Genomic DNA, 25,358 nt, shown 5'->3' on the forward strand with positions numbered 1-25,358 from the left:
ACGCACGTGACGTCACAGCAAGAGGACGTTACGGCCACTGAGTGGGAAAACGTGAAAATTGAGCCACATTAGTTTGAATCATAGGCTTTAATAGTGTCTAAACCGTAAAATGAATAATAAAAAAAAGTGAAGAGCTGTTTTGCGACTGACTGAAGCAACAGATTTGAAAAGCAGTCGGAGATATATTGTTACAGGCTCCCGACTGCCAAAGAAAAGAGAAGTAAATGGATCGTTGCATTACTAAGAAACAACTGGAATCCAGGCACAGAAACCTGGTGTTGTGGTTCACATTAAGTGTCAGGTAATATTGATTCATGCTGCATTTCTTGATGAAGTCATGCCTTCAGTTACTTCTCAAGTTACGTTCTGGAGGGCTGTCAGATAAGTTTGTGGATGCTGTTGTTTTGACGTAGTTACGGCCGACAGTAACTATTTCAGTTCCAACAATAAAATAACAATAAACCGAATATTTATGATCACTCCTCGTCATCCTTTTAACGTCCAGTCAGATGCTACAGTATTGTATTGCCCTTAATTGCACTTAGTTTGATCTGATAATCCACATTTTCCCCGGTCTCGTTGTGTTTACTGCTACATTTCACCATGTTTTTGTCACCCAGGGGGGCGTTAACCCAGGCGGCAGTGACATCAATGCACACCCTCCATTGAATTTTTACACTTGAGCCACCCGATCCAATGCTAGCCAAGGCAGCACTATGCTTTCTAAATTTATCAGCTTGTCCCCAGTAATGTAACATTAAACGTGAAAATGTATGATTCAAGTCAGCTCACATGCTGATGTGAAATCAAAGGCTTGACATTTGTTATCTTTTCAGTAAAATTAGAGTACAATTAGAATAACTTTCAAAGTCTCCTTTTACAATCTACACTATTACCAGATTCTCATGTTAAAACAAGTAACTGGGACAAATTAAAAAGTCACCAATAACAGCGTTTTCCACCACTTCATGCATAATGTGATAACGCACTTCGTAGCATCTGGAATCAACTTTCAGTTTAGCATAATTGCTGGCTACGAATCAGAACATGTTTTGTCTGACTCTGTCTCCATTGCCTAAAACGAAAAAGTCATTATTTTAAAGTGCAACCATTTTGAGCAGAAAATGTGCCGCCGCCTTCACTGTTATGTGACCTGCGGGAATGGAAAGCTTGACAGGCATAGCAGGGCTTGACGAATAGTCAATCGCTATCCAGCTAGTAGTTCCACACAAAACACTTTTCCATAAATGGACTCGGAGCTACATTCTGCAGAATGATGTGGTTCAATTAGATTGGCAAATCAATCAATAGCAGCGCCTCATCACCATGGATTTCACAAACGTTAGGGAGAGAGACAATAGGTGAGAATGGAAAGAAAGCAGTAATAGAGTATAGGCTCAATAGGCTGCAGGTCTTTAATAGCCAGATCTCTTTCTAGACGTCAGTGAGTTCGAAATGAATCACAAGACAACCTGTCGAATTAGACACTGCACAAATAAAAACTCTCATGACTGCATGTAAAAAAGATTTTTTCATATGGTATGGTTACATTTTTAAACTTTACTTAGGTTGGAACATACAGACTAATTATAATTGCGCTGCTCGCTCTGCCAAAGCATTTAACATAATCCTGTACAATAATAAAAAAGTTTTTTTTGTGTCTATTCAAGGAAATTAGAAGAGGTAACCACAAAAAAAAGGTCAATCACGACCACAAACTGAACAGACGTACAGTACTGCTGTATATTATGCCTTTCTGCACACTGGATTAGGAACAGTAACTGTATATGAATGCAATCACACGACTTTGGTAATTTAAAATAGTAGTCATTTCGGTTCAGCGGGAATGATTTTGAGGGAACAACATCATGATCAGGTGTATCATCACTTGACAAAGACAGTCAAACCTGAAAGACAAAATGCTTTCACTGTGCAGTCTGCTGTGAGTTTGTTTAGTTTCCTCGCATTGTGTTCACTTATCTGTTTTAAATCCTCGCTGTACAAATATCAACATGCAATCTGACTTTGGCTTCATAAAATGGATGAAATTATCCCCAGCGAGATGAACAGAGTCCAGACACGGATGAGGGAGCGTTTTGAATTAATCTTGACAGGAGCCTGCACTTTTGACACTTTTCGTGACACGAAAACGGTTTTTATGTGCGGTTAGAAGAATTGTAAGCGCTTAAAAAACACAGTTCAAGAGGGTTATTCTTTGTTATAAAGCGTGGACATGCACTGACACACACACACTCATTGTTTGGCAGGATACCAGAGGATTTCACAGTGTGTCTGCGTCATCGTGGTGGAAGAGAGAGGATGTTTGAAAGGAGACAGACGTTAAATGTTTGGTTCTGCTCAGTGTCATCGCGTATCGCCTTAAGACAGTCGCGCTCCGGAGTGCTGGACGATAACGATGCCACAAGGTAATCTGAAAAACTAATAAGACAAGGAAGAATAATAAATTGCGGCTGACCCCTCAGTTGTGGGTTTAATAGTCCATTATTTTGCAAAGGGGCCTCATGACATCATGTGCTGGCTACATGAAGGCATGGTTAGCATTCCTGGGTAACAAGCTGTTTTGAAGTCATCCTGATGCGCTGTCCGTCACAGTGGTTGGCTGACAGTGAATAAACTGTCTCTTTGTGGTTTGTTTGTAACACTAGCTGACACTCGTTAATTCCCACCATCTTGTTGTCAAGATATTATGTTTCCGATCTTAATGCCAGACAACACGAGAAAATTAAATATTGACGTTATCCGGAGACATTTTCGGAAAACCACATAATAAAATGTTCTCACGTGGGTCAACAAATGCTCAATATACACCAAACCTGTCTGCAGTCCAAAACAATGCCACATCTGGAAATTTCTCCGCTACTGCACATAAACTTCAAAGTGTAATGGTCAAATACAGGGGTCTTCAACGTTTCTCAGGCCAAGGACCACAAACTGATGGGGAGACTAAGTAGGGACCCCCTACCTCCTATATGTGTTCTATATTAAACATTCCTAGTGCTATTCATATATATATATATATATATATATAAATATATATATATATATATACATTATTAATATTATAATTTGGCATTCAATATTAAGCTTATCAAATAATACACAGGTTCAAATATTAATTTTTAAATTTGTGTGGGGAATATATATATATATATATATATATAAAAATGTATAATCAACCAAAGATTTTGCGACCCCCCTGCAGTACCTCTGCGGATCCCCTAGGGGTCACGGACCCCCTGTTAAAGACCTACGGTCTACTATTTGAGGAGGTAGCTGTATGAGCAGAAATAGATTTTTAAATCTCATTAAAATATTAAATAACTATTGTTAATATTAAGTGTGAGTTGAAGGCATGTTGAAGAAACCACATTTCTCCTAACAAAAGAAGCGCCATGCTTACAAGAGAGTTACAAATTACAGACTTATGCCATTATTGGTGTAGTCTAGTAAAACAGTTGCAGACGGATACGCAAACACTCACTAACATACACTTCAGTGTGGCACATTTCAGGATCTCCAAGGAGAATTATTCACATAAATGGCAGGTTCCTTTAAAAGGAAAAAACAGACCCTTTTCTAACTCAAACAGCAACAAGTGTGACAAGGGAATATACAACATCTCCATTAGAAATACTTTAAATCCACCCAGCAACTGTTGGTGTGAGGTGTTGATAACAACAGAGAAAACATAACCAAATGATACAGCTAATTACTCCTTATAGTAGAACCCCTCACGTATCCCATCTGACAGTATGTATATGTATCAAAGGAGCAGCACCAGGTGCTTGTGGCCTATATTTAACTCTCGGAGTCTCTGTGATGCCGACGTCATGTTACACCGTGTACTGTAGTAAAGGCTAGTGTGTCGTCTCATGATTCATTAGGCTGCCATCTGCTAGCATGACGACCTGGTTTGGGGCTAGACTGAGTTAGGGACTGGGTGGATGACAGACTTGTACGCACACATGCAAACGCACACAGTCGCGGCCATACGCACACAGAGAGAACCCAGAAAGGGAACACATGTGTAAGCCAAATGCTCATATACGTACAGAGTCATGGACGGGCGCACAAAGCACATGTTAAATGAGGCCACTCATTCAGCATGTGTCTGTAGGAGAAATGAGCCACAGAAAAAAAAGCATAAATCTGAATCGTAAGCATAAATTAAACTAGGATATAAACGCCCCACACATCTAAAAGTCTAAATCCTGCCGTCACGCAATGAAAAATTACATATATACACCCGAAAGGGATTTTATGTACCCATTTGTTATTTTACAAGACACTTAATACAACTGTAAAAATGAATGACGAAAAAAACATCCATCCATCCATTAGTTCTCACCACTTCATCCCAAAGAAGGTAATAGGGGGCTGGAGACAGATGGCTTTGGGTCAGAGGCAATAAAAAAAAACAAAAAAAAAATGTCTCTCGGATTAGTTTAGCAGCAATATAAAACGCCCTCTATCCTAAAACCTGCAAAATGAGAAGAACGAAGAAAGACGAAGGAAAATTCGAGTGGACAGATGAGTTAGAAGGCGCCGTATATGCAGCTCACACAGAAGTAGCAGGAACTGGAATGTGGCGAAAGAAAGGACAATATCTGGCCGATGAGGAGAAATGGAAAGAAAGTTATAGTACTGTGTAAGCTTTCGTGTCTTTAAGATACAAATTAGGGAAAATATTTGTTAATTCTGTCACACGTAATAATGTAAATGTAATCTCTGACAACCTGACTACATAATTTCAAACACATAATCTTACACTACAACAAGGAAATAAACGTCTAATTAGTGAAACAAGACGAGAGCATAAAATCATTACAATCTACTGAACCATCACCAGCCGCAGATCCTGCTCGGTCTGCAGGAGGTCACTGCACTCTAATGGCATCTGAGCATAACTTAGTCGGTTTCCCCCTCTAGTGGCTGTCGCGCATTCGTCCCGATGCAGCTACAGACCTACACATCCTCAACTCAGGTCGGAAACATAAGAGACGGCATTTTTAAATGTACACTTTCGTCAACACTTCAGTTTCATTTGAACTAAACATCCCTTTAGAGATTTACTGTGACCACCCTGTTCAGGACGTAGAGGTGCCGTCATTTGCCGCTATAGTCTCTCTGTGCGTTGGGATGAAGAAAAGGCGCCTTTTACGCGCTCTCACATCGTGGCTGACGTTGAACACAGTGGAGCTGCTTGTTTGAAATTTCAGCTGCGTTAGCGCTGTCCCAGGCTGCTGCTGCTGCTGCTGCTGCTCAAGAATCGATGAGGCTCTGGAGGCGATTGGGGAAATCAGTCATGCTGAAAATATGGAGTACAGCAGTGACGCACACAGCAGCCCGCCTGCCACAGCCTCACACAGGCCCTATTGACTAATCTGTGTGTGTGTTTTTTGGGGGGGAGGTGGAGGGGCACAGGAAGCTATATTAGGACCTCTGACATTGACACTGTTGCCCTTTAGTCGGGCGGCCTCACTTGACACTTTCTTTGTTTTTTCACAATTTTTGCGTCGGTCACAATCACTTTCCGCCTCTCTTGTGTGCCTGTGCCCAGAATGCCCCTCTGTTTTCTGTCCAACCCCGCACCTCTCCTCATTATCTCGGTGCTAAAAGCAGCGCTATCTCGGCCCCGGTGCCCCGTATCTCTTCTTCAACACCCTCTCATCTGAGCCTTTCCCCCACGTTTGTCTCAATTATCTCTTCCTCCAGTCGTCGCGTTGTCCCTCTCTCTCTCTCTCTCTCTCTCTCGCGCTCACTCTCCTCTTAAGTTAAATGGTATTTTCTCAAACTGACACTCAACTATCTTTTCACGATAGCGTCTGAGGGCACGGCGTTGTTTAAATGTATCACGCTGCCAGGGAAGCCATAAAAAAAAAGAAAAAAAGAAGTGTTTCTGTTTTTGCTGAGAGCGTCACAATGAGTGGAGGGAGGGGGGTGCAGGGTAGAATGAATAGTGTCCTGGTACTGCTAGCACAAGTGGGGATAAGAGCTGTCGCTATTGTGATGGAAACATTCAGATGACAAAGACTGCCTTGTCTCAGGCTGTGTGTGTGTGTGTGTGTTTGTGTAGCATGAAGCCAGGGGAAATACTTTTCCAAAAAAAATTTTTAACTCCTGCCGAAGCTGATATAAATACTACTACTACAGTCACAATGCTCCATCAGTGCTATCACGCAATAAATGAAGCATTATCTTTACAGCGCTCTCCTTTGATCTGAAACTCAGATCTGAAACAGTGGCCCCACTTCAGTCCTGAGTTTTATTTTATTTTTTAATTTCTTTTTTTTTTTATTTTCCATCCAGGAAGCTCCATGTAATCAGGTAATAAGAGAATAGAGGCTTGTTCTGTTCCCTTTTGCACTTTGGTATTTCTGGCTGTGGTCTAAAATCTCCTGCTTTGATCTCCTCATATGATCCAAACAGGCTCACGGCTGGAGGAGTTCGGATGACACTCGCGAGGCACATGCCTTATGCCCAGAGTTCAGAATAGTTTGCCACACCACACATTACAGTGAAAAAAAATCTTGAAACAAGTCAGATTTTTTTTTTTTTTTTTTCCCTTTTGGGTGCGAGGGAGGAGAAGAAGAAGAAGAAGAAGAAGAAGAAGAAGAAGGAGAAGAAGAAGAAGAAGAAGAAGAAGGTTATTCTTCACGGGTCTGTGTGGCATTAAGAGCTCATTTTACTGATTTATCTCAATTAGTGGGAAAGCCCTTCACAATACGAATTAAGTCATACAGGCCCCCCCAGGTTCCTGTGTATAACTATACGTGTGCATTTCATGTATTGAGTCTCTGTTTTTAATGTGTGCAAAAACTTATGTTCCGTGCGAGGATCTCATGACCACTGTGGCAGATTTTGTGTTTTTGTTTCCCGACTCCAAGCTGGTGATTGCACAGTTGTATCATATTACAACTATGATTACGCCAATCGGCTCGGCCCGATCGGCGTGAAGACAGCGGACCATGCCAGAGTGATTCACCGCTTGGAAGTCGGTTCATCTTGTTTTATCCCCTTCCCCGTTTTGTTCCCTAAAACAAAACGAAAAGAAACACCTACAGCACCTGCCGCTCTCGTGTACATTTTCCAGAGCATGCCGACGTTTCATCGGCCCTCTTATGAAACACAAACAGTGTTCTGGACCACATGATGATCATACTTTGCAGAGCACAGACTACGCAGCTTGGCTCGCATCCATAAACCCCAAGAGGGACATCAGCGGATTGATCCACAATGCCACCCAAGGCCACAGCACCCCGACAGCAACACCCACCGGCCTCAGCCCGGCACACTTCCAGTCACTTGTGCTGGTCGTCCACATTAGGTGCGGACTGTGTGTTTTATTAATAAGGTATTTGTTTGAATTGGGATGCAGATTGTTATTATAATTATTTTTATATTTATTTTAAATAATCTAAATCATATTCTCCGACTGGAATTTTAAACATCACGGCCACAAAACACGAACAACAGATGCATCACCTAAACACCGGGACAAACAGTTCCCCATCAATTGCATTTCACGCCCTCTAAAAGGTACAGAGGCAAGCGAAATCAGCTCGCCAATAACTCCCTCACATCTGCAAACACGTGTTCTTCTGCTGCCGCTAATCAAGACGAGAACACTCCGGACACACAACCAGATACGTACCCGATACACGAGTGCCTGCGGGTGGAGAAGTTGCCGTGCGTCTTCCTCGAGAAGCGGGAGTCTTTGTTCATCATCTTATCGGCAGGTTTCGAAAGCGGTCGAGGCTGAGTTCAGAGAACCGTAACAAAAAGTGCCTTCGGGCAGCGAAGGAGAAAGAAAGTGAACTTCTGCGCCGTGGACAAAACCCCCATGTTCTCACGTATCACAAAGAGAAGCTGTCCGAGTTTCTGCACGCTGTCTGTGGTAAGTTATGGCGCCAGGAGACAGGTTCCTGCGACGGGATGTTACAGGAAAACCAGACCCAAGGATGACAAATGCAAAACAGCATTAAGATGCAAAACAGCAAAAAGCAAGAGCCTCATGAGCTGCACCTGGAGCAAGAGCGAAAGTAGAGCCGGGGCTGCTGAGCGTCCTTCGGTGTTTATTAGATAAAACTTCATAAGTAGATGTGGTTCACTTCCATTCCAGTGCAGAATCAATGAACCAAAGAGCCTTAAACTGCAAATTCAATTTGCGCTTCAGTTTTTAGTCCAGGCAGTTTGGAAGATATGTCCATTTCTTTCTTTTTTTTTTTTTTTGGTGGAAAAATAGAAATAACACAGGTTCAGATTAGTGTGTGTGTGTGTATCTGTGTGTGTGTGTGTACGGGTGTAAACAGCCTAAAAAGGCAAAGAGTCTTGGCTGTTAAAGACCTGTCATAGAGTGAGTTAGCATATTCTCACTGACAGAGGAAATATGAGGCCGATCACGTTAAGTGAAATTGAGGATGGTGTCAGCTCTCAGTGCTCATCTGGGACTAATTCCTCACTCGTTCTCCTTTCAGCTCACCACGGACGTGCCAAGATAAACGCTTCTCTTGGGTATTTTTTTTTTTCTCTTTCCCCCTCTCTCCGTACTCCTAAATGGGAACCGGCGAGCTCGAATTCTTCCAAATGCAAACTGACAAAGCTGAATTCCTCGACCGCGCGCCGCCAGGTATTTTCTGCCTTTAAAAATCAGGCCTCAAAGATGTCCGTTTGCACACAGGTTTGCCTCTGTGCTACAGCACCAAAAGACTGAGCCGAGTCAACCTTAGTGGGAAAAAATGAGCTGGAAAGAGTGTTACAATCCCATCAGATGCTCCCTGGAGTGGGACGTCCCATGTAGTCCCTGTCAGTGGGCCATAACAGACTTCTGCTCTCTCTTCTCGTCTCTCCTGAGAGTGGTGGGACCAAACTCGGGCTTAAAACAACAAACAACAACACTATCTCCCCTGAGAGTGAGAGACAGAGAGAGTGAGAGAGAGAGAGATTGTGGAGGGAGAGAGAAGGGGTGGGGTGCCGGGCGGTTGAGAGAGCGGCGGAGAGAAAGAGAGAGCGCAGGGAACGACGGCCATCGCATGAGAAAGTGAACTATTGGTAAGGGTGGTAGAAAGAGAACAAAGAGAAGTAGTTACACCGCGCCACATTAGAGAAGTATACGCACAAGCTGCTTTTTTTCTGGTAGCGCGCTTCTTTTTCGTGTAAACCGACCTGCCTCCGTGCCTCCAGCGACAATAATGTGCTCATCAGTCAATATTTCAATATTGTATGTGCGCGCTTTTTAAAACTGACTCAATTTCTCTTCTTAAATATCGAGTTCTGCCCTCATGTCACGGTGTAATCCATCGGATTCACGCAACATCCTCCGTGGTGCCACAAACAAATAACTGGCACCACCAAACATGAAAAAGAATTTTTTTTTATTTCTAATTTGTCGATGGAGCTGTTACCACATGCTTGGGGATATTACGTGATATCCATGAAGCTCAGTGGTCCGTGTGGAACCTGCTGTGAAACAACCTTTTGACTTGTCCCAGCAGTAGACAGACAGCGGTGGCGGCCCAGTCGACCTCCCTAAATAGCAGCATCACCAATACACCTGCTTTCCGCTTTATCAGAGGAATCTTTGCATGGCGTGTAAAAGTTTACGTAACGCTGTTTATCTGTGTGACCGGAAAATGCATGTCGTATTATTTGATGGAAACTTGTAATCTCACGGGACCCTCACAGATGAATTATTTTGGGTTGACAAATTAAACAAACATTGCTGTCAAACCTTCCCTGGGATTACTCTTTGTAATCCTCATTTCTGCCATTTCCGTCAAAGGTAGGAAGGGCAAAATAAAACAAAACACGTCTAAATTCACTGATCCAGTGGCAGTATTCTTCAGCAGGATCAGGCCACGATAACCCCTTAAACCATTTTTAATCTTCCCAAAATATTTGAGTCCCCACAGAGAGTGCCTTTCCTCTGCTCTGACCCGTCACAGAAACAGAAACGCTTCCTGTGTTGATTTCACATCATAGCAGCCTCTAGTGGAGGACAGGAGAAGCGTATGTTAGTCCTCACACAGGATGTGAAACGGTCATGAACGTAACCTATAACATAAGTAACTTGTGTGGCAATAGAACTGCTGATCTGAGGTTACTGCTCCGGGCGCGCACCACATGAATTTAGTTCACCAACGATGTAGCCGGGCAACATGTGATTTTCTACATAGGAGTTCTACACAATATTCAAATTATTTTAAGAGAGTCCAGGAGTATCATTCATTTTCAATAAAGTGAAAACGAAGCATGTGTTTTATCAGCTTCTCGGCCAGCCTTCGCTGTTTTTTATCAAATCTGACACTCATGCCTGAGCTGGCTTGCAAAAACAATTTTGATTTAACGTTTTTTTCACCAAAATATCCATTTGACGTGGTGTCTCTGGAGTGGAAAAAGGGGCTTAATCAACTTAGACACTTAGTGAAAATAACTTTGCGGCTATGTTCTATATTTGAGCTGCCTGCGACATTTATTTTCCGCTGGACCCCCGGTTTGTTTAATTCCTCCTTCTTGCCAGTCATCCTGCAATAACTCATCTCCATCCATTTATTTCCTCTCTGACATTATGGGACACTGCACATACCCTGCAGAGGGAAACTTCCTCAATGGCCTGACCTCAGAGCTGTGTAATATAAAAGCTGACATGTTGAATATCTATGCTCTCCTGCAAGGATCTGACTTTCCAGATTGAACTTTGAAATCCCCTTAACTGGACTCTTGCCCTCTAATATTTAGATTTTCAGCAGACACACTGAAATTAATGAAACAGTTTGGCTGAAGGGTTACAGTAAACCCAGGAAAAGAGATCCAAGACCATTAAACGCTACGTGTTTATAACGGTGAATGGACTTGTAAACACTTTTCAGGGTTTCTACAAGACACTGGCTTCTTTAGGAATGTTTAATACTCAGCTCTTGCCAATAAAAGTAAGGCAAGGTTTTACCTTACCTAGCTAGAGCTTGAGATTTTATTTCACCGAGGGGGGTGTGATCCTTACATATCTGCAAGAACAGAGCCAAACCTTATAACAGCTGAAATTTGCATAGCGTCAACATCTGCGTTTGTATATGGTGACGGGAAACACAGCCGAAGTAATAGGAGGCGTGTACATAAGAATTGGTTTTACAGTGCTGCTGACAGTGCAGTTTTCCACAACAGGTTCTTCTTTTTGAAAACATCTACAGGGAACAGCGAACAAATAATGGACTTTTTTAATTATTTTTTTTTTCTCAAGGACCGAATGCCAAACATATTTTATTTGAACACACGACTCTTGTCTTAACATTGTTAACCAAGTAAAGGTAAATTTGCATTGGCATCATAAGCCAGGTATGATGCAATATTGGCCCATAAAAGTGAAGCTATCAACAGGCATCAGAGCACAGCAGGCTGATAACAAAACTGCTTTACAAACAAGTCATGGCCACTATAACGGATGAGAACATTTAAAGTGTTTGAGGCACAGCAGGAAATGTCCAGGTGCGTATCATTGCCCTGCGTCTATTGAAAAAGAATATATATCGCTGCTGACAGACCACTACTTAGCAAGTAAGTGGAACAACAAACTGCAGATCTGGTGACAGAAGGGATAACGCTTAGCTGTGTTTACTGAGATGATGCCACTCAGTTGGAAAACAAAAGGTAGACAAAGCCTGTAGGGCATTAGGCACTACAAATGACTACGGGTTTAGAAAACCAATTTAGTAAAAAATAGACTTGTAGTTACTAGAAGTACCCTGTAAATTAACTTGAATACATAAAAGTCAAAAATGAAGAAAAAGAAGGCCCAATCCTGCTCAGTCATTTATAGGAGAACTCTCACACTATCGCAGTATAAGTTGACTAAATTTCCTCACAACAAAAGCGGCTCATTTTATTTTGCTAGTGCACAATGCACATGACTGAAATGTGCATCTTGTGGTTAATATCTATTTCTTAACATAGGCTTACGGGCATTCGTTCTTGTTGTGTCGAAGACTGTTACCTGCACAAAAATACACCCAAAATACACCCAAAATACATCAACATCTGCAGCTAAGTGGAGTAATTTTGAGCCTTGAGAACCATCTTCTACAGATCAGTGGAAACATTAAAGCACTACAAACACAGGCAAGAAAAAGACGACCGAGAGAAAAAGTGACAATAGACAGCTGCCGGTTAATAGCTGAAGAAATCTGTGAAGAGCTGGAGGTATTAATGTATGCAGTGGAAATACCAATACTCGTGATACTACATAACAAACCCACTGGAGGTTTGCGAGTTCGTCATGAGGTCTAACATTATCTTAAAAATATTGAGCATTTGGCAATATGTTTGCATATAAAATAATGGGAAAATCTTTTTAGTTAACACACTTAGGTGGTTTTGCAGCTAATCCAATACCAACGTTACCTCCATCTGAACTTTTCATCCTTCACAGCACAAGTGCAAAAGCGAGATGCCTGGATGAGAGTAATTTGGTGCGATCAATGAAGCTCAGAGCTCTGGTGATGGACCATCTTGGCCCTGAGCTACAGACTCTACCTGGGCGTGTGGGCCAGGGTGAAGCGACGCCTCTGGAGGTTGATGCTGCGGTTCATCATAAGCTTTCTGAAGAGCAGCGGGGAGTTGCGAGGAGATCCACGCGGGGAGTCCCTGGGTGAGACCTTCGGGGATCCTGCCGCTGAACCGCTTTTGGACCTGGGCAAGAGCTGGATCAACGGCAGCCGGGTCCACATCTGTTCCTGGGGCGTCTCATCGACTTCAGACTGCTCTTCCTCTGAGCTCTCGGTGCACAAGTCGCTCATGATGAACAGATGCCGGTCAGCGGACAGGTAGATGATCCCTTCGCTCGCTCTGCCTCTGGCAAGTGAGGAGGCCTTTTATCAGCTTCTCTCTGGTTTAAACACTTTTTTTTTTTTTGTCACGTGGTTGTGTGTCTGGATTTTCCAACTCCAGGTGCTGCTAGTGCCTCAAGTCCAGTCCGTGCTTTTTTGTATTTAAGCAAAACCAAGGCTTGCTCATGGTAGCTCCAAAAACCTGTAATGCTCTCAAATAAACTGCTTTACAATCCCAAAAGCATCAAACAACAGCTCTTCTGTGAGACTTGCAGCCTTCACTTAAAGTCATCAGATCATCTTCGCTCTTGTCTGTCTTGTCTCTTCCTGAAAACCATGTTGACTGCCGGGCAGAGCAATAGACTCAAACATTAGCGTTGATGTACTCTCCCTGCCTCCATCCCTCCCCCAGGCTTTGTTTACATTACTGCTAGGCCTTCCCTCTTTCCAACTAAATATGGACGTCTGATTTACAGGGAGGGGAAGCATGACAGATCACCTCCTTCTGCTTCTCTCTCCCTCTTTCCAACCCTCTGCCTCCCCCCTTCCCTCACTCGTAATCTTAAGGAACATATTGTTCATCAACTTCAAACTGTGCTGCATAATTACTTCCTCTCCAAGTTCCTCCGACATATAAACATTAGGCTGCCGTCTGGCTCAGCCCTCCAGCTCACCTTCCTCTCTCCAACTCCAACTGCAGCTTTCACCTTTTTTACACTCAGTCCAGCTTTGCATATTCAGGCTTTTCCCTCCTGTCCCTGAGGTGCTGTTTGTTGTGAAGACGCCTATTTCCTCAGAGGCAGCTTCTTTGCCTTTCACATGCTCTGAGCACACCAGGAAAAGTCACATGAAGGGCCTCTGACTATAAAAAGCGGAGGTAGATAAAAGCTATAGAGAGCATGGGTGCTGTCACGATGGCGCTCTCTATCTGTGACCAGAGGCAACATCATCTTCACCCCGAGCCCAGTCTCTTTATTTATCACCAGAGTGAGAAAAGTTCCTCCTGTGATCAAGGACACACAGCTGAACACCGGTGCTGTCTGCAGTAACTGCAATAACCTAGGGAGCTGGAACATCTGACACAGGACTAAACCTATGACTAACAGCTGGTTGTGGGAGTCGGAAACGACGTAACACGGTTGAAAAGCTTGTTGCAGATTGTGTACCCGTGGCTCCAGCACAGAAATTAGCTGTCATACAAATGTAAACTTGTTATTGTAGACTCAAATACTTGTTTACTTTGTTCTTTCTTTCGTGACTCATCCCTTACACGAAACTGGACAGGTGTCAACAGTTAATGGATTGAGCAGTTCAACGCATCTAATATGTATCTTATTCTCTTTTGAGTGTCTTTAATAGTCATAATAATTGACATTAAATCTGTCCTTAGTGTCTTTCTGTAATTGTAAGTGCAGCAATAAGCACACAGAGGGAAATGTCACCTCTAAGTGCTTTAACTTCTTTGAGCCTGTTGCTCTGCTGTAGTTCAGTCTCTGTGCGCTACTTGTCCAGCACTATAGTTAGCCAGCTAGCTAGTGAATATATATAGATATAAAAGGTTACAAAAACATTTCTAAATGAATACAAATGTTATTCCATGTATCTTCACCTTGTAACTTAAAAGCCAAGTATGAAGCAGTTTGATCTATTTTAAAATCTTTAAGACTTTTATTTTACATAGCTCCAATTCCCAGGCAGTTAAGCTACCCTCTTTCTTAGCTGCATCTCATCTGAAGATAATCCTGCACCCAAACCAGTCCCAGCCCTGAAGCTCATCATGTTTCCAGTCATGTGGACGCCAGAGGCAGAGGTGAAGGCTGCCCAGTCCCCGGTTAGATTCAGGGAGGCCAGGACAGAGCATTATCTGTAGTGGAACTCCTACAGGTCCTGAAGTAGGGATGCTCAAGTTCATCAGGGCACAGTTCTAGTGGTTTGCCACTGTGAGATAGCATCCACTGATATGTTACACAATGTTTCACTTTTCAAGGAACGAGATCACTAATGCTGTGTCAAGTGGGTTACTCTTAAAACAACAGTGTGATAATTCTCCACCTTTCTTATTGGCAAGTACCCCTCTCTAGCAGCACTAATGACAACCTAATGTGTGTTCATATGTTTTGAAAAGTGGCTCGTGGTCAGGGCTTTGGTCTAAAGGACGCTGAGATATCCATGAGACTGCTTCTCTGATGACTGACGAGGGACTATGTCCCCACACTCCTCTGGGAAGCCCTATTCACATTTAGTGACGTCTTTAATACATCTGAGATTTTCCACTAGGTTCGATCAACAGCAAAACAGACAGAGAGAACAAACAAGGGCTCGCACACAACATCACACTGACTCACTGGCTCCGACTAGTCCATGTGGACTTCCCATCTGGTGTGGGTGAAGTATGCTCCCAGCCCTTGTCCTCCATGAGGGACGTCATAATTCCAGGTTTTTAAACCACAGCTGTTCTCTGATCGCAAATCTGGGGAGCAATCCCAGCAAGACGTGTGCGAGTCAGACACCTGCGTAAAGGCTCACGCCAGACTAATGTGTAAACCATTCACAGAAAACGTACGGAGTAAGAAACATCTGGGTTTACGAGAGCTGGATTCCACACAGATGTGTAAAAGTGTCAATTTTGCAAAGGAGAATTACGAAAAAGTAGTTCTTCTGTATAAGTATGGAACAGCACGCCACAGGAACACACTATCAACACTGTATTCCTCAATTCAACCATGTAAGAACATTGCCTAATAGTTTGTATTGCTTCAAAGCTGTATGTGGTCAAACTGCTATGTGTACATCTTTTAGCTACACTTATCTTGTCTTCATTCTAGAGAGATTAGGCAATATTTACATAGAGTTCATTACTAAAAGAAAGTAATAGAAGTACTGCAACTGTAATCCTTCCTCTGAATGGGTTTCTTCATTATCTGCGGCATCAGAAACTTTTCTTAGGTTCCATCGTTTCTCCACCATAGACCATTTTGATACTTCTAGTTCCAACAAACAAGCAAACCAACATTGTTACCAAAGTTCCATATTAAAAAAAAAAAAAAAAACATCTATCTGGTTTTTAACCGACACTAGTCATACGAGATTCTGATGAGCAGCACCTACGGATGTTCCTATTTAAACCCAAACTCCCCACCAGTCTCTCGACTAGAAGCTACTTAAGTTGCGTGGCAAAAATGTCTTTACCTTTTCAGTCTTTTGTGGGGCTACACAGTGACACCTGGATGACTAAGAATCTTCTCAGACATATTACGAAGTGTAAGGGAATGTCCCCCTGGTCTCCAACTTTAAAGGACCTGCATGTAAGATTCAGTGACACCTAGTGGTGAGGCTGAAGAATGCAACTGATTAAATACTGCTCTCCACATCACACAAACATTTTAGGAAAACGTACGACGGACACTAAAACCAGCCAGACATTCAGGCTCTGACCTGAAGAACTCATTGTATTCTGGTGAACCAGTAAATTATAGTTTAAAGTGATTACACACAAACACGCACAAAGACTAATTTCTGCCATTATTACGCCTTGATTCCTACAACCTGTATTTTAAGTTAAAAATTTGATAAAATTTTTCAACTCGGCATTGCCAAGTTTAAACATCCTGTGCCTTTAATGCTTCTCCATAAACAATTTCTCTGGCACCCTATCAAAACTGCACTACTAACTTGTAAACAGAAGAGCACATGGCCCTCTTCCCAACGTAGGAATACAATGAAACTTTTTAGCCATTCAACATCACAGTCGTCTTGGCTATAGCTGCGTTGCTTTATACCTGCTAATGTATAAACATGCATGAAATAAATAAAACTTAATCATCACAGTACATTATTTTCCATCCCTTTGGCCCTGGCACATTGAATGCACTAATGTGTTTGACGCACACGTTGACAAAAAAGCACTGACACGCACTACGTATTGATATAAATATAAATCTCTTCCTATTTTTATTACAGATTAATATATCCAAATGTAGTTGTGTTTTTATCATAAAGCCTGATCGGGCACCTCTGACCTCCACTACAGCTGCGTATGTAATCAAACAAGTCAGTCTGCATTTCTTCAACACTTGAAAAGAGAAAGGTAACGAGTACACACAGTCTAGAAAGGCAAAAAGATATATTTGGAACTGCAGCTTGAATGTTGTTGTGGACATAATCATGAGGGCCCTGTTTGTCTGATCTTTTATAGTGTTAATTGTTCAGCAGTGTGACAGAGCAGAGAGCGGTGCCTTGAGCAGGACACTTTGCTGAATCATATGCTCGAGAAGCAGATTTGTACCTAAATCAAGCAGTTGGATAACAAGAAAATGAATCCAGCTGAATACTCATGAATATTTACAGAGGAAGTTGGAAAAAGGGACTGAATAGTTATTTTGTTTATTATGTATTGATGTGCGTTGACTCACAAGAGTCGAACACGCTGAAGTCACATAGGTTGGTTATTGATTAAGCTCATTTAATTTAGATCGCTAATCCTAAAAAGGTGTCCAGAGGATTAGAGAATAGGAGGAAATTAAAACATTTTCACAAAGCCAAGGTGTTTTACTGATGCTAGGTACATCAGCGAAAACAAAATGAATACTGATATAACAGTCCTGGACAAAACCTTAGATCCACCTGAGCTGTGTTTTCATTGTGGCTGAGGCTGTGGTAGTACTACTGAATTCAATTGCAATTACAGATACACGTTTCTATTACTTTGAGAACGCCTTTTTAGTCACTGGGCTAGGTTAAATAACAGAAATAGATGGGGATTGAATTCAGTCCAGTTTAACAGCACCACTGATGACATCCTCCCAAATCATAATATTTTCATACGTCATACTACCTTTCCAACCCTTTTTCAACATAAACTGAACATGAACTATTCATGAATGGGATTTAATCCAGGACTAGTGTACCTAATATTTTGAGCGTATATAATAAACAATCCTAGATTATTATTCCTGCACCCTTTTGAAGTGGCCATTGCTAGGTCAAACCGTGTCGATAAAGTCAGTTCAAAGATTTGGTGAAAAATATAAAGCACATGACAGATGTATTACCAACTCACAAGACTCTGGAGATGCAGCTGGTCAGAGACCCCAGGCTCCTGGATGGTTTGAAGCTTCTGGCCGCGGGGTTGTATAGAGGGCTGGGTGGGGGACTACACAGGGGGCCATCCTCGGGTCTGTCCTGCGGGGAGGGTCTGCAGGAAAGCCTGGGCAGCTGCAGGTTGCCTGAGAAGAGCCTCTTCACAGTCCATCGGGCATCGGGTTCCTGGAGAATCTCAACGCTAGGGGCCTGCTCCAAGGAGTCCCACTCCCTCTGGGTGGCATGAAAAAAAAAGAAAGAAGGAAAAACAAAGTGCGGAGCAGTTAATTAAACATGTCAGCCATTTCAGCCTTTGGACTAGTTCACAAGATCTTACGTGTGTAATCATGGAGGTAAAGAAGGACAAGTCCAGAAGCTACATTTACGGTGAATTACCGACTACACTCAGAGAAGGTGTGTTTCATTTCACACTATCTTCACATCTTTGGAGGACGGGCTTGCACAGCACATGTATAATAGGAGATTACTTCTTGGAACTGGTTTCTCAACTTGCGACGGCTTATTTTAAGAAGTCACCCTGTGCCATGCTTTGAGTTGGAAATGCGTGGTTCAAAAGTGCTGGTTCATCTTTAACCTTGCGACAGCAGTGATATACAGATACTGGCGAACCTGACCGGTGGCAACGACGTCAACTGCCTGTCACAACATTTTGCAGCTCGGCGTCAATGAAATAAAACATCAACAAAGAGTTTGGCACTTGATCCACCAATGTGCAGCTTGTTGCCAGATTTAAATGTCCAGAGGTAATTTAATTCTTGATGTATTATACGGAAACAAAACTTTCTTGAGATCAAAAAGAAAAAAGAAATCTAAGAAGTTGAAAGACGAATAACAATTGAGTTTATAGAATAAGCATCAAGTAATAATATAGAATTGTCACTGTCATATTTCTTTAATGTAGAAAAAATGAACAGCGGAGATATGAAGGTAAGCTGAACACAGGGCTGGTTTTGTGATGCTGTTGATAATGTGATGAGCATCGCCAAAGCCCACTTGGACATTATTTTTGGAACATTTATCTGATTTCAAGTCCTGAGACCAACACACTACTACCTTGGACACAACAGACGGCTCTTACATGGAGACAGTCTTTTGGATTTAGCTCTCAGGGCATCTCTCTTTCAGCGTCAGTGTTGAGGGGAAACAGATAAGAGTCCTTGTTTTCTGCCGCATCCCGTGACTCTATCTCTCCATCTGCTTGGGAGTTTCACCTTTCCACAAATGATTGTCAAAACACTCCGGAGGTTTTATTGTTGATCACGTCGGACCCAGGCAGAGGACGCTGCATCCATTTCCAATATCATGAACTGGATTAATAATAAAACTTGCTGACGTTGCCATTTCCTACCCAGGGCATTATTCTACTGCAGTTGTTTACTACAACACGAGTCCATTAATGTTCTCTACAACTGCTTGACAGTGTGAAAAAGAGCATAACCACACACCAGAGTATATTTACATCAGTTCAAATGGAACACAATAGTTTTGGTTTAATGGTCAATTTGAAAGCACTGAACCGTTTGTGAGTTTAGACAGAAATAAATAAATATTTGCCTAGGCCACAAATTACACCGACATTTTCTATTTGTTAAAGTTCAATGAATGACCCTTACCTCTGTGAAGTTGAAAAATTTTGATGAGTTATTTCTCCTCATGCTTTCAGCCACTGTATCATGGGAACGAGACAACTGGGAAGGAAATGCCAAAGAGGAGGCTACTGGAACCACATTTAAGATCAGATATGAAGTTGTCTGTGGCACCAATACTTCCTTGGGCTGTCACTCAGTAAGTACCAACAACCATTTCCCCGCCTCTTCGACAAAAAAAAAAAAAAACCCGTCAGCTGTCATTATTTAATAATAAACACGACGCATTTTAAGTTCTGTTTGTGGTTCACTGCTTAACACTGATGCGTTTCTTCCTTCTTTTTTTTTTGAACTATTACCGCATTCAGCCCAAAAGCAGCGAAGACTTTAGAAAATGTGGAGAATGAATCCGCCGAGCCGGACACATAAAGCATATGGAGCCTGTAGATGTTAGCTGGTAGTGAGATGGAGGTGGTAGAGCCGCTTGCATGACAGGCCATTATTCATGTATGTCTATCTGGCCCCAGGATCTGTGTGGACTTCATGCATCCAGACCTTCTGGTTAGGCCAGCCAGACTCTGTTTTTGATCAAGCTACATTCTCTCCATGTCGCTTTTTTACGACATTCACACAGTTTTGAGTTTCTTATTGTTTCCGTGTCTGGATTTCACATTCTGTATAATCGTCATAGGAAGTTTAATGACCCTGATCCTTCTGACGTACACCCTCATACACTAGAAACCAAATACAAAACACGGCATAATGTCAGCTGCGAGTCATGAGTCACTCAGGTATGAGCTCAGGTTTGCTTGTTAGCGCTAACCTTGTGTATAGTTTCTTTTTTTTTTTTTTAAGTATATTTTTTGGGCATTTTAGCCTTTATTTGAAAGTCAAGTGAAGAAGGACAGGAAATGAAGAGAGGGGGGAAGAGACATGCAGGAAAGGACGCACAGTGCGGGACTCGAAACAGGGCCACCTGCAGCGAGGACTGTAGCCTCAGCACATGGGGCCGGTGGGCAACTCACTGAGCTAAACACTGTGTATAGATAATATTCCTTTTTTTTTTTGAATTAGACATTATATTCAACATTAAATCAAATACGGACGATGTAAAAAGCCGTCGTCAGACAGGGTGACACTAACAGTGTTTTCTCCTGCCTCCATGAACTGTATCTGTAACCAGTTTTGTTTCCTTTTATGCTCTGACAGCAGCGGATCACGCAGTCCCATGAGTGGAATGACTATTCCAAAGGTATGGTGCCATCTATAGGGCAGTAAGGAGAGTGCTTTTGTTTGAGTGCAAATACTAAACTCCTACAAATCCCACTTATGATTTCAGTGGACAACATTTGAAGAAAGACACACTTTTTTTTTTTTTAGAAAATTGAATTTCATTTATATTGCGTGATTTATAAGGTGACATAATCAAGTTCTTCCCTTTTAGAAACAGAGTGCAAAATCACAGATGTAAAAGTAAGAATGTATTTGACGATATTCTTAAGTGTTTCTTGTTTAGTGGCCACACCTGGACCAGTGCTTGCGTACAAGCATGTGCAGTGTTGTTCCTTCACTCATTGGGGCAGTAACTCTTAAAGTATTTCTGGCTCCCTCCGCAGGCCTTAGTCTTGGGACCCTGAAACAACAACATTTTTAAGTTAAGAGATCGAGTTTATACAGCTTAAAAGGTGGAAAACACAGTCAGGGACTGAACTGCCTAACTAAATCCTACCTTGTACAGGTTGCAGACCAGCATGAAGAGAGAAGACACGGCTTTGTCCTGCAGCTCTTCTGTGTGCTCCTGCAAATGCATAAAAGTTAGAGCTGCTACGACAGCCACATGTTCTGGCAAACGCATTGACATAAATGTCAGGTGCGCCAGTTTCCACTGAAATATGGCAATCACTACTTTGGCTGCACGTAAAGATGAAATGTAAGACAGTGATGTTGAAATGTTAGGTGGACCTGAAAACAGTCCCTGCTATTTGACATGATGTGTTGTGTTTTTCTCTTTTATTCTTACAGAAATGCTGTGAAGCATATTTCACTTTCAAGTTGTTATCATGCTTCTTGTCTCAACTTGTCTGGCAAACAGACAGCAGCATGAAGCGTTAAGCTTTGGAGTCGCATCAAGCAGTAGCTTCAGATGCATCATGGCTCACTTTCACTAACGGATATAAGCATTAATGTGGACTGATCACTGTAATTAGAACATCACTTATTTCAAAAGACAACATCAACAACAAGTCAGACTGATTATTCTATTCTTTAGTCGGGTGTCTTATAGTTTCTGACTGTCTCTGTCATGTTTGTTTCCCACAGTGTTTATGCGTAACTGAAGACTTACTCCATTAACGGTCACCCAGGGAACGTATTGGTGTGCGGGACTCAAGGCTTTGGTGTCCAGTGCATTCTGATGCATGAGCTGATTTCCCAGATCCCCGTTGACGCAGCTCATGACTTTGCCCCAGTCCAACTTAGGGTCGTAGACGCCTGCGCACTACGAACAACCACGTAAGGAAATGCACACACGGTGACTTTAGTCGAAGAAGTGACGCTGACTGAAAAGATGGAAAACATCACTGAAAACATCAGTCAAATTACTTTGACTGAGACTTTCTTACGGTCTTGGCATTATTGATGACATCGGGGGAAGACTCCATGCAGAAGATGATCGGGAAAGCCAGTTGGCTCATGTTCATTATACAGGTCTGAGAAGAACGGGACAATTGATTCATTAATTAATTATGATAATGCTGAGCAGTTCTGTGATTCATTACAGCACACAACGCCCAGCTTTCAAGAATCCACTACACATTCCTCGAAAGACAAATATTATTTCTTGTATCAATCTGAGATTGTTTCGTGGCTCCAAATCATAATTAAAGCATCAGATCACTTAGCCATTTCACCCATCTTTGTTTGTTTGTTGGGAATGTAGCATTACCTCAATCATGTTCCCCAAACACTCCTGCGGTCCATGCTGGCACTCGTACGTATACTTCTTTCCATCGGGCTTTTCCTGGGGTGGGATAAATCATTTACTCAATCGAGGTCATAACATACCTTTGAATAATTAACTTCGTGACATCCCCTTGTGAATCACGTTTATTTCAAATATGTCCGTACGTATCAAAGTCAACGATCCCTGCGTATTGTAAAGGCGCTTGGTTCACTGCTTACCTGTGCATTGCCATAGGGCACCAGACCGACAGACATGATGTCATTCAGCATGAGCCAGGTGGGGAAAAGCACCTCAGTGAGAAACAACCTGCATCCGGGACACAGACTCTCGTAGTAAAGTACCACCTCGACTGCACCGTCCTTCTGGTGAGCCCTGGTGAAGTTAGACATCAGGCACTGCTTCACAACCTACAAGAGGGGACAAAGCATAGAGGTCAACATCTCCGTGATGCCAGCGACCGTGTCTGCAAGTCGCGTCCCCGCCTCCTCGGAGAGCTGACTTCAGAGCAAGCGGGGTGAGGTGTGAGGTAAATTCATTTCTGTGATTTGAGGTTTAATTGTCTTCATCAGTGCAGGTGTTAAAACAGGGTGGTTCAAACAGCCTTGCACTGTATTTGAATGGCACATACACATCGAGAGTATACACCTGTCACAACTTTGCAGTTTATTACAGCAGTTGTGCTAAGTTACTGCAGCTACCAGTAGCAATGTTGTATTGTTTGCGACTTCAAATTTGACCTTTAAACTGGTACAAAAACTGTAAAAAAAGGCTTGTGGTGAACGCTAGACTGGCAGTAATAGTAAAATTATCAGGGGTTTTACTTCCTCATATTTTCCCACAGTCGTACACCTGCTATAAATATTCAGTCCAGTTCCTCAGTGAGATTCATGACTGGTACTTTGGGTCTGGACACGACGTTTGCTGTAACTGTTTAATAGCAACAACTTGTCTTAATTAGCTAAACGTCGACGATAAAAGAGGAGCCTGTGATTAGTGGCTCCACTTAGCTTTGAAAAGAGACCACCTTCAATTGAGACAACACGTCGGAGAGCATTAGGGAAATCATTTTTCACAAAAAAAAAAGTTTGTAAGTTTGTAGTCTGTTTATTCACCTGTAATAAAGTAAAAGCTACAATTAACCACAGGGGTGTCCGGCTAACTGTTGTTGCTATGGTTTCCGGATGTGAGTTAGTAATGAAAGTAGGTGCACCACATTAAAACTACAATGAACTAACTATCGCTAACTATAACTGAGGTCTCGTATACTTTTCGTGGACGCCAGCTGCTCACAAAGAGTAATTCTGTGATAAGAATCCGATGTACTGTGTTGAAAAAAGCAGTTGCCGGTGACCTTACCCCGCATTCAATGGCTGAGTCCATGGATGAGCACCACTTTGATGGAGGGTAGGAGCACGAAGAGGACGGAGAGCAGCTGCCGGACTGAGTGTTTAACCACACGGTCAAAACGAGAAGCAGAAGAGCCTTCATCTTCGAGGGAAATTCTTTACTTTCACGCCGAAAAACAAACTCAACAACAACTCCACACCGACCTACAAACTGGCGTACCGAGCATTGGTACAGAGCCACTTTAAATACACACACGGAGCTTCCTCGTGAAGGCTTCGTGTAATGTGATTGGCTAGCGGCAAAAATAATCCATCTGCGTCACTTGTTGCTAGCAGGGGCCGATGACCCAAGCGAGGTTGAGTGCTAGCTGCTGCAGACTGAGTTTTGAACTCGGATATGAGTCAACATACAAATCATGAGATCTATGCGTAGGTACGCTGCGAGTTTTTTTTTTTTTTTTTTTTTTTTTTGCCCTTTAGGTTCATTCAGTTTGCAATTATTTCGTTAGTTTTCCACATGAATATTTTATGTTAATAACAAATATCAGGCAGTGCAAAAATTGCCACTGTGAAAAATAGAAATAAGTGATACATTTTATTTATTATTTTGTAGGGATTAAAACGTTTTACTTTCCAGGAACTATTTTTGTCAGTCATTAACTCGTCTGATCAGTTCAGTTTGTTACTCTTTTTGTTGTTTGTTTTTTGAGACAGTCCTCTAAACATGACTTGGGTGCAACATCTGACTCTAATTATAAACCAGATGTGTGTTTCAGCTCAGCTCCTCAGTGAACATGTCTTGCTCAAACAGGGTCAGTAAGTAACACCCATGCAGAAAAACATCATAGACCCTTGAACGTTATGAAAGCTTTTACCTGGTGATTCTCACATGATTGGTCCGCGCTCTACTCAAAACAGACAATGACTCTGCATGATTCATGCAGCGTCCCGTCTGCTTGCCTGTGCTTTGGTTTGAAGTCTAAAGGTTAAATCTAAATAATATTTTTTTTCCCCCAGACATTGCAATTCTGTTTTGGCTGTCAGTGTCTAGATCATTGTATATTGGAAGTGAACTGTATTTTAATTTCTGATTCATCGCTGCATGAACAAACCTTTGAACATGAGATCCCCTGGTTACTCTGGTTACACCGCAGACTTCACCACATTTCAGTGGAATAAAGACAGGTTCAGTTAGTGCTAATGAGGAAATGTTTGTTTTCTCCTGCCCAGTGAAATTTCTGTGTAAGTCAACAGAAGTAATGTGTACAAATTACTCTAAGGACCAGTGCGCAGGATTTATGGGGAGCTCTTTGCAGAAAGAAAGTATTCATAATTGGTTTACTGCAACGGGAATTTTCCCTTCATATAATAATGATGATGTTTTGATGAGATCCATCGTTCTTCCTGTGTAAGCAGGAGTCTCTTGTTATGCTGAGTGAAAGCGTCTTGTGACGCGCACGCAAACACAACCTTGGAAAAAGAGCATTTGGCTTTAGTGTTAGCTGAACATGATTCCTAAGCCACC

At 42.2% G+C, this 25,358-nt stretch overlaps 2 protein-coding genes across 6 annotated transcripts in view; both read right to left on the bottom strand.

Moving 5' to 3' along the window:
* Window positions 1-19,761, bottom strand: part of pde4ca (phosphodiesterase 4C, cAMP-specific a) — a 49,008-nt gene extending 29,247 nt beyond the window's left edge. The window contains exons 1-2 of one of the 5 annotated variants that reach the window (XM_047589075.1): window positions 19,553-19,761; window positions 17,899-18,152 (exon numbers count right to left, since the gene is read on the bottom strand). In XM_047589075.1, the coding sequence (XP_047445031.1) occupies window positions 17,899-18,152; window positions 19,553-19,594 (296 nt within the window). In that variant the 5' untranslated portion in view covers window positions 19,595-19,761. Of the gene's footprint in view, window positions 1-7,675; window positions 10,124-12,546; window positions 13,601-17,898; window positions 18,153-19,552 lie in introns of those variants that run through there. The other 4 variants (XM_047589077.1, XM_047589076.1, XM_047589078.1 and 1 more) reach the window with 4 other exon arrangements.
* Window positions 19,762-20,573: 812 nt separating this feature from the next.
* ifi30 (IFI30 lysosomal thiol reductase) lies at window positions 20,574-24,092 on the bottom strand. The gene is made up of 7 exons (XM_047589085.1): window positions 23,844-24,092; window positions 22,706-22,894; window positions 22,470-22,544; window positions 22,147-22,233; window positions 21,870-22,022; window positions 21,255-21,323; window positions 20,574-21,158 (listed from the first exon to the last, which is right to left on the bottom strand). Exons 1-7 carry the CDS (start codon window positions 23,973-23,975, stop codon window positions 21,093-21,095), a joined length of 771 nt encoding a protein of 256 aa, XP_047445041.1. The 5' UTR covers window positions 23,976-24,092; the 3' UTR covers window positions 20,574-21,092.
* Window positions 24,093-25,358: the final 1,266 nt, after the last annotated feature.

The sequence above is a fragment of the Mugil cephalus genome, chromosome 7, assembly GCF_022458985.1.
Source record: "Mugil cephalus isolate CIBA_MC_2020 chromosome 7, CIBA_Mcephalus_1.1, whole genome shotgun sequence".
Classification (NCBI taxonomy): Eukaryota; Metazoa; Chordata; class Actinopteri; order Mugiliformes; family Mugilidae; genus Mugil; species Mugil cephalus.